Consider the following 18821-nt stretch of genomic DNA (forward strand, 5'->3'; position numbering starts at 1 on the left):
TCATTATTTAAGTAGGACATGGATATTTTCAGGGTGGAACCACTAGTTTTGAAACAGCTTTAACATTAAAAATTTAATTAAAAAAAAAAAGTCAGAACACTATTTTGACAGAACAAAACAATCCTCTCCCTTTTCTTCCCTCAATTATCCTTTCAAAGCCTGTGAAATGCAAGGTTTTGCTTCAACAGAATATTTGTGAGTAAAGCTGTACCTGTTTTTCAAAAAAACAGAATAACTGGAAAAAAGAAATAATATATGGATCAAGGCATAGAAGCACTTCTTCAAGTTGGGTCCTGCTTTGCTTCATTTTGGAACAGAGTCAAGTCTCTAAATCATTTTGTGTAACTGCATATTGGTCTTTTCTGTCTTTCTGTCGCCATCACTGAGGCTCTCACGTCTTTATTGATGCTCTACCCCATCTTTTGCCTTAATACACAACCTTGCTCCTCTGAAATCTATTCTACACGCTACTATTCAAAATATTTTCCTGGTCAAAACCATCCACTCCTTCCCTATCATTCCACTGCCTCTTGCTTCTTCCCCAGAGATCAAACACAAATGCCTTGGTTTCTGTGCACATTTTTCAGAATGTACCCTTTGAGCCTCTCTCCCTTGGTGTCCCATGGGCACAGGAACAGCTCAGGAGATGGGGAAGAGGCGTGAAAACGACAGAGAAAAACTGTCCCCCAAAAGACACTGTTCAATTCTTAAGGCTCACCACAAAATATGATGTCCTCAAAATGCTGCTGGTTAGATTACGAACCAAGGTTTTGAAACCATAACCAAATACTCCATAGGTACCATGTCCTCCCACGGACACACGGTTTTGTCTACCTGCCAACTTTGGCGAGGATGTGGAAGCTGAGCTCCCTAGAACAGTGCCTGATTTTTCCAGCCATGTTGCAGGGCACAGAGCAGGTCCCCAGCTCTGGGCTGGAACCTGCAGAGTCTGGCACCTCAGGAACTGAAAAACTGTCCTAAGCATGTTTTAATAGACAGAATGCATGACCATGAGGGTAGATAAATACTGTAAACCAAATACAAACATTTTTTAAAAGTCTCTGTTTAAGGTGTTCATAAGAGATGTACATTTGCTGTTGCTTCCTCTCAAAATAATGTCAAAGGACCAAGTGCTACAATAAATACTTTTAGAACAACTTTAGACTTGGGAATTTACAGCCAATCAACCAAAAAAACCTCTCACTGACACGGGAGAGATTCCTTTCACGTAACATGAGCACGAGTATTTGAACTCTAAACTGGTAAAGCAGACACACGGTTCCCTGCCAAGATTATGGCTCCATAAAGGACTGCACTAAAATTTTAAATTTTATTTTTTTATTTTAATACAAAAACTAAAAAATTCTAATTAAAATTAATTAAAATTCTGTCTCCTCTCAAGAAAGAGAGGGTGAGGTCCTAGAAGCACCATGCAAAGTGTTTGCTCACAGTCTGGCTTCAGGAGCTAGGAGTGCTCCACGATCCAGCCAAAAGCGAAGGAATCAGTAAGTGCCCCGCACTTTCAAAACACAGTTCATAATTGGGAAGCTGAGACTGGTTAGTCTGAATAAATATTTTCAAGGTGCACTCTATTACAACTGGGCTGAATTAGCTTCAGGAGTCTTTGAACTTCTAACAGCCCCGAACATAATTATTAAATTAGACAGCAGATAAAGAAAGCCTACTTTCAGATGGTCCATTTCCCATTCAAAGACATCAAATGCTCTAAATTAAGAGGGTGATTATCTTTCCACTTCACACTAACAGCTACTCTTTGTGCCTTTTCTTCCCACACTGAGCTTTCAAGACTATGAACTGGAAAAGAAATTTGGCAATACTGAAAAGCGTGTTGTTGAAGGCTTCTTGAATCACTTTTCTGTTGGATAAAGAGCGAGTATTTTTTGTTAGGGATACAAGCTGCATTAAAACCGCACTACTGATGGAAAACGACTTTATGAAATTTGGATATGAGTACATAATTTGTCTCCCACACACTCGAGTTCCTTGGGTTATTCGCTTTATTGCCAAGCTAAGCATCTAGTAAGTCAAAGTAATTCCTGGCAAGCAATTTCAGCACGCACATGTTGAACAGTTTTTGAGTCACAGCTCACAGGCAAGCATCATGTCTGTACTGGGTGCTCCTACAGGGCTGTCAGCAACTTCTGGTGGCCGGCGGTAAGGCGGCGGCACTAGGATAACTCAAGCAAAGCGCTATTAAATGAAAGAAAATTAGGACAGAACATACAAAGAGGCTACAATGGGAAGAAAGAAAGGTCACTGGCAGCAGAGCACAGAAATCCTCAAACTAGCCCTGTCATAAGCCTGCTGGTTCATCCGTGTTGCAGGCACAGGGTGCTACCACCAGCTTCTGGATCTGGGCTGCTGCAGAGGGAAGTGTTTCACAGACAACTGGAAGTCAAGAGCAGAAGGCAGGCTTCTGCTGAAGGGCATCAACTTGACCAGCAACTGGTTAAATGAGGAAACAGCCTTAACTGTGCACCCACCAGCACTCCCTCTTGGGAGGGTAACACAAAACAACTAGATGCCTGCAGCGAGGGAAGCCTTCTGAACCTCCAGGGCAAGCACATGCACAACCTCGAAGCAGGCCCGATGCCAAGTTTGGTGCAGGAGCTTAATTTTTAAGAATTAAGCAATCCAGCCATTGTTCCCTCTACTTAAAAACAGACTTCTCTTCTTCTAGTTTGTAGAGGGCAAGAGAGAGGATTTGTGCTAGTGAGAGCAACTTGGGTGGCTTAAGAAACCAAACCAAAGATGTGGTACAACAGGTCTAGTGTGTGACCGCAAGCAGGCTGGTAAGCATTTAGCTTAGGAAAGTTATATTGAGACTCTGAAAGAAACTTGAGTTTTAAAATCTAGTTTTAGCCACAGCTCCTTTCGTGCTTTTGAAGCTTTTTAATTAAAAAGACAATTAGAGATGAACAATATCTGCTGTGGTTAGAGGCCATGTGAACACGATGACTCAACGCACACTGAAGAAAACCAGTTGTAAAGGATCCACAGCATTATGCATTGCAGTTGTCTGTTGCACAGCACCAAGAACACAGAATTAAAATTATAAATGCAACACTTGAAGAGTTATTTTCTAATTTGCTGCTTCTGCTACTAAACAAGTTGCCAGAGACAAACTCAACATTAGACTGAACTGCTTTGTTCTACTATAAGATGTTCCCTAACAGCCTCTAGTGACACTACCCATGCAGCAAACCTGGGATGGGTTCACTGCAGCGGGTTTCCACACAACGACAGAGGAGGAAGGCTGCTAGTCCTGTGACCCTTGACTCTTCCTGTTGTGAAACACAATTGATGGGTGAGCAATTGACAGGAAGAGGCTGAGCACGGAAAATCATCCCGTCTGGGTTTGGAAGTGGATGGGTGGAGGGAATCGACTGCCTCTTCTGAGGGAGCACCCTTATACATGAGGAGCTGTGGAAGCAGTCCCATTTCCTTCCGGGGACAGCAGTGGGTTCACTCTCTTACTTACGTGCGTTTTCATTTCGTTAGCTACTGTTGTTGACATCATGACACAACAGATGATAGTCACCAGGATGAAGTAAAGCGCATACATGAAGCGAGTGCTGGTTGACTGTTTTATCTTGGGGCAGCATTTGCAGCACAAGGAACAAGCGGCAGTACCGCAGCAGCAGGCCAACTGGAAAGTAAGACAAAAAACACAAGTCATTCCATCACCGCCTTTAGGTTTCTATTGCAAAAGTCAGATAGGGAAGCTGGGAGACTTCCTGTAATACTCCAGAATTTCTTAAGTCCTCTCCTCCCAGCTGAGCAGTATTTAAGTGGAAGCAGACTGTCTTGTTTATCAAAAGTTACTAGGTTTAAGCACATCAGTTTCTAGCTTTCCCACACACTAAGGATGAGAGTGAAGAGGATAAGGAGGAACCGCTCCCGATTTCTTAATCCTGCTCTTTGCTATCTCTGTGCAGCTCGTGGTCCTGACATGTTTCACCCAGCAGAACAGGCATTGCAATGGTAAGGCTCTATTTCCTGCAATACACTCTCCCCACTCCGTAGTGAAAAAATAAATCTGCATGAGAAGGGCACAGACTCCAAAACTGTTTGCTTTTAACATACAGACAAAACTATTTTGTTTCTAAGACAAGCTGGACATTTTGTTTCAAAACAAGCCGTACAGATCCACTTCCATTCACCAGAACCATACTGTCCTTTTTAAGGTGCCCCTTCTGGAACACACACAGACAAAAAACTCCCCCCCCCCCCCCCCCCCCCCCCCCCCCCCCCGAACTTTTTATCCTACTAAAGACTTTGAGCAAATTGAAGTGGGGAGGGAAAACTGTTTAAGCCACACTTTGGGATAGTTGTTCTGAAGGCTTTATAAACAGACAACAGCTACAAAAACACCCAAACAAACTCAAACCGACAAACAAAAAACTACATTAAAATCTCTAAATATTTTGGGCAGTAAGGAAAGAATCTGGAAATACTTGGCTTACTGCAAACAAAGCAAAAGATAGCTGAGCTTGAAGGACCCAAAATGCAATGGCACCACCTTGTACTGAAGAAAGCCAGAGAAGAAATACAACTTCACAGTTATCTAGACACACTTTGCAAAGGTGAAAGTGGTGATTCCACGTGCAAGATGGCAAAGAAAAAAATCCACAGCTGCAAGGAAAATAATAGCAAATCACACTTTAGCTGATACTGTCTCCAATGTTTAAATGTTATTAGAAACAGAATTCCTTGTGTATTTTAGTTCTTTTCTACCTGCAACTGAGGGTCCACCAAGATAAAAACCAAGAAGCATAGCAAAAAGTACAAAATTGCCTTATTCAACAGGGAAAAATGTACTGACTAAATCCTGAAAGGGATCTAGCTTGATGCTCATTATTTCCTTGCTGTCAACAGTATCATTAACTTTCAAAGAAGCTGGATTCACCTTCCCTGCCTTCTACTTTTAGAAAAGTCATATATAAAAATATAAATATAAGCCTTATTTTTATACATAAGGCAGCACTGTTCTTGGCCAGGCCCTTCCTTGCAATAGGCAGCAGCTTCATATGGCTCCTGTGCTTCACCCAGCAGCCATGACCACAGGAGGGATTTTTGGACATCAGCAGGCGGCCACGAGCAGGGAACCTCTCTTCCAGGTCTCACTGGTGCCAACCCAGAGCAACCTCACCCCTCAGCACTCCCATTTTCGAGGGCCTCCCTGTGGCTAGTGTGTAGCACAGGGGGGGCACGCTGCCGGTGCCAGGGGCTTGAGCACACCAAGGCCGCTTTTTCTTGATGTTTCCTCAGCCCTTGGAGGGGCCGAGGCGATGTTCACAGGATGCCCTTGCTTTCTAGCAAGCAGTTGTACAAGATGGATGGCTTTTCTTAGCCCTTGCCAAGGGATTCAAAATGCACAAGTGCCACATTTGAGTCATCCAGGCAAACTTCACTGGGTTGTATGTGCCTTCAGGCACCAAACTGCCATGCACTATTTTCCTCCCAGGACACTTCTTCTTCCAGCATCAATGACTGTCCAACCCGGAGAAGGGGGTTTCACGTGTGTGTTTGCAGACACGGATATCTGATATAAATCCAGAGAGTCTCACAACCAGACTGGTTGATCAAAGAGCCCCAAATCATTTTGAAGAAGTGTCTTGAAAAGACTCCCAGCTTATAATTTCCTTGCCAACGACTATCTGCTGCAACACCCAAGCTCAGGCTTCCTGCCTTCAGCCTCCCAGAAAGGGGGTAGCAGACAGGCCCTTGCCTCGCTCGACAACGGCTCTTCAGTTTGCAGAAGACATAAAATGGGGACAGTCCAACCCAGCTCCCATGCTGCCCTTCTCTCAGTTCACCGCTGGATCTCACGCCAGAGGAGACGGGGGCCTCAAAGCACGCAGCTGCTAAAACTGCTGCTGCTGCAAAACAGAAATCCTCCCCAAAACATACAAAGCTCCAACTGTGGGGAATAAACAGAATGGACTCATGTTGGCACCAAAGCTGGAAATTAAAAATACTACATGCATAAGCACATCGTGCAAGTATACTTTCAAAATAGAAGGCAGTGGCGGCTGAATGGCAATTTTATTTTTTATATGTTGTGAAATTAAGTTAACTTTTACAGCATCGATACAAGTCCAAGAAATAAGGAAGCTATGGCAAGTTACCGATTAGCAAACAAATGGAATAATAACATTTCAAAACAAAAACATAGCAGAGAAGTATAATCCATCCACTTCAGAACTGGGGGGGGTGGGGGTGGGGTGGGGGGGGAAGATAAGATTAAGACTAAAGGTCCTTTCCATCTGTATCAGCCAGATCCAAAGTATCCATGATGAACTTCAACTGCTGGCCATACTCACCATAACATTAAAAACTATAGTACAGAAGTAAAAAGGTATGCAGCTTTGGCATTTGTAAGGGGAACATCATTTTCCTAAGCCAGGTGCTAGAGAGTTCTGCCAGTGAAACCTCATCTACGTCCAGCAACACGTCTGCTATTCCAGTCCTGGGTCCCTGGAGCTGCTATTTAAAGCAACAAATACTTAAATAGAATATATAGCTCATTTATGCATTGTTCCACACTACTTAGAGAGACTTTAATGATAGTTTCTAATACTGAGCACATACCCTATAAATTGGCAATATTTGTGAAAAATACCAGTGTCTCCATCTTTTTTCAGATGCACTCCTTTAAGCACTCTGAATAGCCATGGAAACCATAGAAAGTTGGTTAGGTTATTCAGCCACAGTCCCAAATTTGGTGGTTTGGGTTTTTTTCTGTTGGTTTTTTTTTTTTTCTTTTTTAAACTCTGGTTATGACTAACTACATTCCAGAGTGGGCCGCGATGAAATAGGTATTATCCAAAAATAAATGAAAACAGTCTCTGTCAGAAAGAGTAAGATGCTGGCCACAACCTACTGACCCAAGAGGTTTCAAACATGTTGTCTTTGGGTGACAGACTTCAAAGTCCCCATATACAAAGAGTTCTCTGTTAAAAGGTTGCGGTCAACATGCAGCTAAACTACGCAGTCGTTCTGATGCCACATGCTTTACCGTGGGCATGGCCCATCTTGCCTCGCCTTTGCCTTTCGACCACAGTGAGGGTCTGCCCAGGGTCTCAGGACCCGCCGGTGCAGAAATGCAAGCCGCTAACGAATTCTTCCCATGTTAAAAAACCAGGCTGTGAAAAAAAGCAAGTAACGTCATAAATCTTTTACAGATTTAGCTTATCATTAAACAAAGGCTCCTCCAAAGGACAGGTTCTGCAGAAGGAAGGTGCTCCGTGGTTTTCAGGACAGAGACAACCCAGACAACCCAAGGTCTGTGATTGCTGCCAGCAGGCAGGCCTTGAAAATCCTGGTCTGTACCTACAGAGCTCCTTCAAAGTCCTGTGATCCTTCCAAGTCTAGGGTCCCCAAGAGCCCAGCACAATAGCATCCGAAAGCCAGGCTGCTCTGGCAAGAGTTTGTCACACTGCAGCGGGTTCTGGCTTCAAGTCCTTCTCATCCTAAGGCTCGCACAAGTCAGGCAGCAAGTACAGCCACTCTGTCTCCCCCTCTAGCTTTACATCTTCTCACCAGGTGAACACCACAGCCTGACAACAATTACAAGCACTACGCAAATATTTATGCTTTCCACAAATATTTACAATCAGCTGGCCCCCTCATGCTAACCCACCATGATGCCAGGCCTCCACAACGTAGACCGGCCACCTGCTTTGCTTGGTGCTACTTTTTCGGAGCTCAAGGAGGGTACAGTGCCAGCTTGCCTGAGATCCTGAAACTTGAAAACCTCGTGTACTTGAAAACAGACTGCGCCGCGATTTGAACTGCCTGGATGATGGCTGACTTGACTGGTTTCACAACAGCAGCTGTAGAAAGCTGCATGGGAAATTTTTCTGTTAAAAAATATTCAAAGCGCAGTTTCACAGACATTTCTTCTGGAAGCCAGGCTGACTTAACAGCCACGGGCTCCCCCAGCCTTTCTCCTCTGCCAGCCACTCACTCACTCCTACCCTGGCACCAGCACCTCAGTAGCCCTGACAGTTTTTTCTGCTGCTGAGGGTGACCAAAGAAAGCAACCTACGGGGGGGGGGGGGGGGAAATGACCTATCAGTCCTTCTCAGCTGCTGATTTATTATGCAACAGCAGAAACAGTTTTACCATTTCAAGTGAGGGCACAGTGTGTGGGCGGGAGGGGAGAGCAGAGGTGAATGCCTCACAGCAGTCCCGCATGCTTTGACCCTTCTCTGAACAGATGTTTCAGTGGCATTTTCCTACCACCTCATTCAATTGGAGTGCAGTAGGTTCCTTCCAATGCAGAGGAACAATAATTTTTACATTCACACAGTGAGGAGCAGAAGCAAACAGACTATATAAACAGCCCTAGTCCATGCAAACCACTTTTCCAAGTACAGGCAGGCCTGGACATATTTGCACACTCCCAGCCTGGCGTAAGTACCTATGGCTAACAAGAGTTAGACAGGTTAACAAAACAGGGTAAAAGCAGGGTTACCTACTTGCGCACAAGCTATCAGCTCCCTACAATGAATACTCCACCAACATACACTTAACATCTGCCATACACGCAAGTCTTGATTTTTGCAAGCTGTGATCCAATCAGATAAATCAGTGGAATGAGGTATGACGGTAATGTTAAGCACACACGTAACTATTTACATACAAGACTGAGAAGTAAAGTGAACATGTCCTGCCTACTGCTTTTGTAGAGACAATGACATTTTTAGAAGCTATTTTCCACAGACGTTTCCAAAAAAATCTCAAAGGTCTTAGAAAATATTTTGTGAAAATATTTAGCCATTAAAACAAAGCAAGGAGTTTCAGGATCACTGCCCAAAATAGTCTATGGTATTTTTAAATTATACAAACCATAGGGAAGTATCAAGCTTATCACAACAAAGCACTCTTCCTTTTGGGAGACTTCAGCAGAAATGGTAAAAATCAAAGGGAAGAGCAGCACATTGAAAAAAAAAAGTGCATCCTTAAATGAAACTAAGACTTAGCAGCATTTCATCTCTTCCCTCCTAACTGATTGCCCAGCCAGAGTGGCTGGGGAGACCGCATGCCTCCTGGCCTGTCCACGGAGCACAGGAATGTGCCTTGCTGAAGCTTCTTTTCACGGAGGCCTACAGCAGCTTAGTTTTTCATGCACTGCTTGATTACTTGACTAGCAGCATTATCTGGGCCACAAGATTTGCAGATAATGCAGTCACTGAGCTGTTAACAGCAACGTCTATCAAATCCACCCAAACATCTACTCTCACAGCTACACACAGCATTCAAGCAGGCTGGAAGAGCAAAGCAGCCAGCCCTGCATGAATAACGTCCTGAAGCAGCTACAGACCTGCCCTTGGACTTTTAGTTTCAGGAAAGAACGTCTAGCAAGCCAACCATTTTGTTAGTGCACTGGTTCATGAAAACAACAGATGCCTGATGCCAGGTGTCCCAAGTGTTAGGAGCTGGGCTCAGACAACTGAAACGCCCCGCTGTTATGCATACACATTTTGCAAAGGTTTCTTCAACTGGTCACATGATTACACAGTGGTTTGTCCCTGTGAAGTAACAAAATTCACCGAAGAGGCTTTATTTTGTCCTTTGTCTGACTTAACTGGCTTTTCACTGCTGCTTCTTTAATATTCAGACTCACCACGTGGCTTAAGCCAAGAAGTTCTGTGACCAGCACACCAGTTAATCAACTGACGACCTATTTTTGGCAACACACCTCACACTGCAAACTGCAAAATTAAAACCGACTTCAGAGAAAAGTCATGCCAGCCTAGACGCTGCCTGAACACTGCTTTCCAGCGAGGCTTTCCTGCCCCGAGCTGAGTTTCCAAAGCAAAGGGCTTGTGCCCTGCACCGTGGGGCAGAACTGCCATACAGTGCCAAGCAACTCAAAACCTAGCCAAGAAAGCAGCATCTAGGACAGCTACACCAAGAGCTAAAACGTGGGTGAGCCACTGCCAGGCACTGGCAGAGCTGAAGTTAAGCTGCACTAAGGATGATTAGCTTCTGTCTCCATGCTCAAACGTTACAAAGTGGTGACTCAGCTCAGCATTAGAAAATAATGTCACTGCAAAACAAGTAAATTAAAGACTTACCCAACTACTCTTCTCCTGATGATTTTGGAAAAATCAAGACAATTGTTTAGTCTGACCTGAGCCTCACAGTGTATCACATCTCCCAGCTCCCCAGTAGTATAGCTATTTTCCATTAGCATAGACCATCTGGATTTTGACAGCAGTATGAGGTGGACTGTCTGTCCCTCCAGTTACTTAACATCTATCATTAAAAACAGAACACACACACACACACACCCATCTTCTAATTTGTCTGCTACAGTTCCCAGGCACTGGTTCTTGGTGAGGCTTTCTTCACTAGCTTAGAGAGCCTTTTAACTATCTGGTCTTTTCTGCCCATTCATCAAAGAAGGAACCCAAACTGTTTACCCTCAGTCTCATTTGAAGGCTTTAAGACTTTTCCTCCCAGCACCTAAGTTGTTTGGGTTTTTTTCCTGCATCCCCTCAAATTTCCCCAGTCCCTCCTACGAAATCATGGCAGCAGCATCAGCCCAACTGCAAACAGCCCAGCAAATCACCTTGCTCCTCTCCCCCATGTGGAGCCAAAGAGGGGGCGAGACTGTGCCCCGCAGCATCCCATGCTGCGGTAGCAGCCTGCCCTCCGCACACACCTTGCACAGGCAACCAGCTAGCTGGCTGCACTTGAAAGGTGTATTTTATTTGCACTAGGGTCATGCCACCTGGATTGCATCACCTTCAATAGTACTCTCTGCTCCACCAGTCCTTCCATCCTGCCTACGTACTTTCGGGAGCAATTTTAAATGTACTCTCAGGGCACTGATGAAAACAGGCCACTGTCTCACAGCAGAGGAGCAACTAACAGAGCAACTGGCAGACGAAAGACAAGTCAGCAATGGTGAAGTCAGACAATTTGAGGCCATCACTTTATGCAGCAAGCAGATTTTCTCCAGGTTAGCTCCGATGTTCGAGACCAGGACTCTAGAGGTAGAATGGCACACACAGATGCAATGTGGTGCATTGCCAGGGACAGAGAACCAAGTGCAGGGTGGTAACTGCTTAAGTCCATGTACCACTGGAGTGAAGCAGCAGTTAAAATGAAATTTCTGTATGCATTGACTTAAAAGCATGTAGCTGGAACAGCTGCTTCACTTTTGAATGAACTGACAGCTCTGAGCTGTTCCACAAAGATGTTGTGTCTTTAAAAGGTGGTTTCAGTACTGAGTCCAAGAGGACTGTAAGGTGGTGGTGGGGGGAAGACATTGACACTTTGTACAAAGTGACAAAAGCCAATAAATTGGTAGAAAACATTAACTATTTCTCACCACATCATATTAAAAAAAACAATCTACCTGCTCAAAGCATTGCTAAAGACGTTGCAGTTTAGATCAGTGTCACCACAGCCAACTTCACACATTTCCAGAGTCGCAAGTTCAAAATGGAGCCTGCTCATGTCTTCCCATTGCTTACTTCTTGATGAGCATTTTTAGATACAATGACTACTCGAGAAGTACATTGAATAGTAATCCCGAACCACTGTTTTGCCAGTGACTGTGTCACCGAAATCGGGAATAAATCTCTTAACACCAATGTAGCATTAAGAAGCAGGCATTCTCTTTATTGCAGTGCTGGATGCACGGGGGATCACTCCACCTAACGTGCATACCACATACAAAAATTACAGGGCTTATATCCAGTTATCTAATTAGTAACAGTTAGTAAAAACACGCCTAAGTTTACACTTATTGGCTAGTGATAGACATTTCATTCATTACTGGTCAGTTGTATTTAAATTTCATTCATTACTGGTCAGTCATATTTAAATTAACTCCGCTTGCGATGTAGGTTAGCACACATGCTCCTTACGGGTGTGGGGGGGCAAGTTTCTTCGGTCTTTAATTGAGTCGGTGGTCGTGCTTCCCCCTGCCGCTTTTACCTTTCCCCTAGTTATGAAGGACTTCTCTGGATTTGGCTCATTTTGTAATTCAGTCAGCAGAGCCGGGGGGCACAATACCGATATTGAGGAACATCTTGTCCTTTTATCACATACTGTTACTTGCTAAACTTTGATATGTAGGCCTACTTGTCCTTGGTACGCAGACTTGCTCATCTCTGGTATGCAAGCCTGCTTGCTCTATCTGTACAAAATTTACACAAAGGGGCTCTTCATCAAATTGTCTAAGTCTTTCGGTAACAACTGTAACGTAAGAAACCAAGGAAAAAAAACACGAGACGGGTCTCTTCAGAAAACGTTAAGAACGGTTCCTGCTAAAACTCAGTGCAAGAGATTACAGGTTGACACATTTTGGATCAGTCCTACTGGACAGAAAGAAGTGCAAAACTTTCCATTTTCAGACTGTGAACATTTATATGTTTAAATAATTGAGCATATACCATCTCTAGTTGCTGGAAGTTCCAATCACTAAACTGCAAACATCAGCACCAGCATAGTTATCACTAATTAAAATGATGATGAGATTGCTAGGTGTGTCAGGACCTTCAAAACACAGAGCCACGTTCCCCCCCCCATGCTGTCACGGGTAAATGCTACAGTCCTCGACAGCTCTGGCTGGCTGGATCCCTCACCACCTCATGCTGTAGCACATGCTGATGTTGAAGCCTATCTCTTGGGTGACCTGAACAATGCAGTAGGTCAAATTCAGTTGGCAGAATGGTCAATCACAGCCTAAAAATCTAGGAGGCCAGGCATTTAACATGTCAAAACGTATTAGAGCCCACACAGTTGAGAAAGAAATGGAAGCACCATTAAGTTGGGTATGAGAAGGACCTTGGAAGCGTTTTCACATGCCTGAGTTGAGCACACCATCCAGCCTCAGCATGTGTTTGGGATGACAGCAGTCGCCAGCTCCAGACGAGACCTTCAGCTTATACTGTAGTCATAGCTCAGGCTTTCATTCAATTGCTGCCCTGAAACAAGCATGTCTTGCACCCACAACTGCATGTGCATCCATTGTAATAAAAGTCTCAGTAATGGAAAAAACACCCTGGAATACCTACATTTGCAAAAATTAAAATAAAAGGAGCAGTAGGATTTATATCCTTCCACAGAAAAGTATCCCCTTGCCCTTAAAAGTGAAGGTCCTGCTCTTACACTGCCTTCACTCTGCAGCTGTAGAGCCATGGGTATTTAAGCTGTTTCTTTAAACCCACAACGCAACCAACTTCTGGGATGTGAGAGGAAAAGGTTAAAAAAAAATCAGGCAGCAATGGGAAATTAAGCAGGCATGAGAAAGACTATCTTCTGCCTGGAATGAGAAAGAGTATCTTCTGCCTCTTACGCAGTGCCAGGGAAAGGATTCCAACCTAGCGATGCAAGTGTCAAATGATACACACTTACAGGATCTCACCGTCTTTTAGTTGCTTTTCCCTCCCTTTCTAATCACTTTTGAATCCACCAGCAAATTTCATCCAGCTATGGCAGGCAGATGGGGGCCTCAAAGATACTATGTTCTTGCAATTTCCTTGAAAATAGGCAAAAGGTTTAGCAGAGAAAAATGATCTCTCAACCCTGAACAAGGAAAAGGCTGCAACTCAAGTTCAGTATTTATTAGAAAAGGAATCGACGTAAGATACCAACCTCAATGGACAAAGCTGCAGAAAACCAGGCTTTGCTAATTCAGTTGTTCAGGCAACCATTTGTTTAAAACAAAAACTCCATGTTTCTATAAACAGGGAAAGAAGTCCTTCCCCAGTCTGTTTTTCCTAACTGTATTTAAGTGGAGTACACTACAATACTCCACATCAGACCTCAGACAGCTAGTTTCATCTTCAATCATGATTAATAGCAGTGGCAGGGGCATGGAAAGGTAGCTGTGAGAAGGGGTAAAACCCACAGCTAAATTTCTGTTTTTTTAACTGACCAGCTCAGGTTAAACACAATAAACCAAACCCCTCTCACCCGGGAAGACCATTTGCAGAAGGAGAGATGTGTTTTGGGGAGTACCAGGTGGAGCGGAGCCAGGAACGCTGCCGGCACCATCCCATAGCACTGCAGCGCACCACACCATGCACATGCCCCAGCAATGCCCCCATGTCCTCAGAGGACACAAACCTGGACAAGGATGACAAAGCCACCCTTTTCACCATGTAATGAGGAGACCACGAAGACAGGACTGCAAGCCCCCTTCTCAACCTGCAGATGCAAACAGGCAGTGCGTGCCAGAGAGGCAGGTAGCCCTGGAGCGCGTGGAGGGCTTCCCTTCCTTGCCCCAAAAGCCATGAGCCCCAGAAGTCATAAGACTGGCCAAGCTGAATCTTACAAATAAAGCTTTTTTTTTCTTTTTTAAACCCCTGAGAATTAGAGGTCTGGGTATAAAATGAAAATCTGATACTCTAACTTGTGGTAGATCTTACTGCATTTACTACATGATATGATTTCTAAGTGCAGAACAGTATTAAAGAAAGCACTCAAGTTCTAATGGACCTACAAAAATAGCTTTATAAGCTTTAATAACCACCAGTTCTAATTGAAAAATCCATCTTCTTGAACAACCCAGCTACAACATACTGCCCCCAAAATTAATGTTAACTATCTAAATTACATTTATTTAACTCTGGAAAAAACATATTCCTTGCAATAAAGATTTTCCGCAACAGCTGCTTTTCTTAACCATGATCTCAACTTTATTCTCTTGAGAATAACTACTGAAGAAAAGCCAAATGTAAAATCCTGTTTCCTGTCAATTTAAGCAGATGTTTTTATGTAATCAAAAGCATTGTGGAGGCCCAAGCCAAACTGTATTCTCACTGCATTCTCAAAATAGGTCTACCAACAGAATGCTAGCAAAGGAAGAAACATTTAGCAAGCTTATTACAGCTCAGAAACCTAAAAATCGCAATTCTCTTCAAAACAAGGCTGTACATCGCCCAATAAAAACCAACTGCAGAAATTAAAGTTTATAAATGGCCAAGCTCCTTGAAAGCAAGTTCCCAGGGTCTACTTGGCAAGGATACAAGTCACACAGTAACGTTAACTAAGATTATTTTAAATAATTTTTGAGTGCAAAATCAGCATAATCAAAGTACACTGAAGTTTGGCAGCTTGCTGCTGTATCCTTTAACAACAGGAATCTGGGCTGCAAAGCCTGAATGCATTTATTCCGACAGGCATCATCAGCTAGATGTTTGGCATGGTTTGACCCAAACCCTAAACTACCGATCACTCATTGTCTGCTTCACACCAGGAAAATTTGCTGGCGTTACGAATGGAGAAAAAATGGATAGTCAAGTGATGTTAACTCACAACAAAACTTTGATATCAGCTACAGACATCCACGCACGATAACTGCACTTTCACAGCTCAGAAGGACAATACCAATGATCTCAGTCAGTTCTAGGAAAGCAGATCCACAGAAACAGAGAGGCAGATATATACAGGGCAAAAATATTTCATACAAAAACCCCCCACCCTGTGGGATATCAAACCCATTAAACTAGTATATTGTAGGGGAAAAGGAGGGACCCAATATGAGTGTTGTTCTTCAGGAGTCGTATAAAGTTCCATCTTTCCTCAAGCACATCAACTCTGTTTCTGGAGACAGGGTTAACTTCATCTTCAGGGAAACATTTAAGGAGAGGCTAAATTCCTTCTCGATTTTCCAGCTTGACTAACAGTACCCGTAAAATGCCTGAAGAAGTTGGGTTGAGAGAGAAAGAAGAACTTCTATCCCTTTTGTTCTTCTTGTGTATTAATCATGTAAAACAAACATCCCCTCATCAAGGTTGGACTAAATCAAGTCATGAAGGCAAAGACCATTCTTCCTTTTTAAAAAGTTACACTGCATGCTATTGAAACATGGTTTACGCCATTTATCATCTTAGCCTATAAAAAGGTTATCTGCACTAAATTCGCTGGTATAACTCCAGCAATACGCCATATTTAGCACAGATAAGTCTTACATCAAAAATAGTGCTTGAGCCAGCAGAATACATCTCCCCAGGGTATTGCATAATTTTGGCGCTATGACTGCATCTACTTTAGGCCTTCTGCTTCGGCTCCAACATCGCTAAGGAGTTCAGTTTATTTACAGACCCCAAAGTGACACACCAGTGTCAAGAAAACACATTACTGTCAGATATTACTACATGGGGTAGGAACAGCGGCTTTAAGAATGTCTCAAAGTTTGGTCATGCTAAAGCCATGCCATTCACCACACAAGTCTCACAACGGTTTCATCCTCTTGGTATTAAGTTACTTCTCCAGGAGCTACACCAAAACAAGCAAGGAAAATGCAAACAGCTATGAACCACTGCAGTAACAGCACCTACTACCAGCACTTTGTTGAGCTGCTCAAAAACTTGTTTCACACGCTGCCAAAATGCATGCAGCAGCAGTCAGGGCGACCCCCTGCTTTAAGAGGAATATTAGCAAATGCAGTGACTGCTGTCCCCCACGACTACCCAGGGCTGTTTGGCGAGGCGCAGGGGAGCTCGTGGAGAACGGGGGTATGGCGGCACGCTCAGTAATCCTCCCAGCCCACTGAAGATTGAAAGAACCGCAGCCGGAAGACCAAATCTAGCCTGGGATTTCAACCTTCAGGAAAGATCTGGGATTTTTTCCAGTTGGCTCACACAAAAACAAGAGAATAATCACATGCTGCGGGTGGGCAGCGTGACCAGTGAAGACATACCAACAGAATTAGGACCGTAAGGTGTTTAAATATGTAAAACAATAGGAATAAGCTCACTGGCTAGTCTGTTGCAGACAGGACAAGTAGTAACGTGTTTCTATTGCAGAAGTGGAGATTTGGGAAAATGGAGCACAAAATAAAGTGCCTGGGGGAGATGTGGTCTGACAGCAGGCCAGAGAGACAACTGGTAGGAAGAGAAGTCCCTCCCTTGAGCGCAACCAAGAAGGAGATCTGGACGCAGCCTCGCGGCCACCCTTCTCCTCCAAGTCCACAGTCCTTTATCCATCAGAACGGATTCAATTAAGAAAACAGGTGCACCGCGGTAAGATGCGGAGCAGTGATTCCTCACCGCATGGATGCTGAAGGGCGTAGGTCCCGCACTGCCCTCCATCACCACTTGCTCTCATCACTCACTTCCTCTGCCAGCACCTGCACTTGCTGAATCTTCCCACAAGCCCAATTTAAAGGAGTTTGTGAAAGGGTCTGAGGAGTGCCAGGCAGCCAGCAGCTAAGAGAGAAGTTAAGACCATTCCACTTCTTGTACCATGGGGTCTCATCTCCCCACCACCAGGCACCAGTGGCAATTATCTAACCGCCTCTCGTAGCTCTACGCGATCTGTCACCCCTCTGGGAATTGCTCCTTGCAGTGCAGGTCTTTGGGAAGGCTCCTCTCAATGTCCGCGTCTTCATCCGCATCCCATTGCCCCACCACAGCTCCTGATGCGGACGCCCGCGAGCAGAGCGACGCTCTGCTTGCCCGTACGCGCCCTGGGGAGACAGGCAGCGTTCAACTGCCTGCGCGCCTGAAACACGAGGGGAATTCATCCAGGAAACTCCGGAAAAACACCACTGTAAACACTTAAAGAGCCAGGCTTTACAGACGGGCACCCCCGCTGCACTCGGCTCCTCCTCTGCAAGTGCTGCTATTATTTTAAGGCGTTAATTGTCCTGGCTAGGACGGCTCCCCGGAGGCTGTCCGTGGAGAGCGCGAAGCTGCGGCGGAGGGATGCGGCCCCCTGGCCCCGTCCCGTCCCGTCCCGGGCTCTCCGTCCCCCGCGGTGGGCCGTCACCACCCCGACCCCGCGGGGCGCTGCCCCGGGACCTCGCTCTCCGTGACGACCGTCGGACCGTCCGTCCGTCCCCCCCCCCCGCCCCGCCCGGTGCCGCGGGGGCTTGCGGGGCCCGCACCGCCCGCCGCCCACACCTGCCGGCCTCCCGGCGGCCCCCCCAGCCTCCTACCTGGCCGGCGCAGCAGGGCGCGGACATGCCGGCGGCGCGGCGCGGCCTGGCTCCCTCGCTGCCTCCCTCATGCAGGAGCGGGCAGGGCTGGGCTGGGCAAGGCAGGGCAGCGCGCGGGGCGCCGCCGCCGCGGGCGGAGCGGCACCGCCTCTGCCCGGCTGCCGGCCGCGACGCCCTCGGCCCGGCCCCGCCGCCCGGCTTCCGCTGTCGTCAGCCTGCGCGGCGGCGGCGGGGGGGTCCGGGCCTGGGGGCTCCGGGCCCCGAACCGCCGCGTAACGGCCGCCGCCGTGGCCGCCCGCCGCGGTCGTTGCTGCTGCCTCCGGCGGGCCTCGCCAGCCGGCCTGCCCCGCCGGAGGCCCGCCTTCCCCGAGCGAGGGGACGCCCTCTGAACCGGGAGCCCCAGGTGCGCCGGTGGGGAGAGCACCCACCCACTCTCCCAGCCTGGCCCAGGGGGAACCGTACCTGGGCTACAGGCGCCAGGGCATTTGTCTTGCCCAGCAGTCGGTGCAGCGCGTTTGAACTTTCTTATTTCGCTTGCCCGAGCCAACAGACGTGGCAGGTCGGTCTGCAGCTCTGCCGTTCGGAGTGAATCCATGCAGGACTGGTCTCCACAGGCTGTCCTGCTCTCATGGACACTGCCAAGATCACTCGCCTGCTCGTATACCCTCTAAAACATCGGTTTTTTAGTAGCTAGAATTTAACGCACTCACTGGGTAAGACAAATAAACGCAGGGATCTTAAAAGACCAGGCATCAAATGCAGGTTTAACACTGCAACGCACCAACCTTGGGTTCAAACTGCTTTGCCGCATCCCATAGCCCTTACAGTGCCCGCACCTTCGTGGAAAAGTTGTGTTTGCTCAAAGAACGGCTTGAGAGCTGTGCTT

At 45.9% G+C, this 18821-nt stretch overlaps 1 protein-coding gene across 1 annotated transcript in view; it reads right to left on the minus strand.

Annotated features, from left to right (window-relative positions):
- The window catches only part of SERINC5 (serine incorporator 5), a 43750-nt gene extending 25756 nt beyond the window's left edge, over positions 1–17994 (minus strand). Inside the window, exons 1-2 of the mRNA XM_050912690.1 lie at positions 17936–17994; positions 3503–3670 (exon numbers count right to left, since the gene is read on the minus strand). Of these exons, the coding sequence (XP_050768647.1) occupies positions 3503–3670; positions 17936–17962 (195 nt within the window). The 5' untranslated portion in view covers positions 17963–17994. The remainder of the gene's footprint in view (positions 1–3502; positions 3671–17935) is intronic.
- Between the last annotated feature and the right edge of the window lie 827 nt (positions 17995–18821).

The sequence above is a fragment of the Gymnogyps californianus genome, chromosome Z, assembly GCF_018139145.2.
Source record: "Gymnogyps californianus isolate 813 chromosome Z, ASM1813914v2, whole genome shotgun sequence".
Lineage (NCBI taxonomy): Eukaryota > Metazoa > Chordata > Aves > Accipitriformes > Cathartidae > Gymnogyps > Gymnogyps californianus.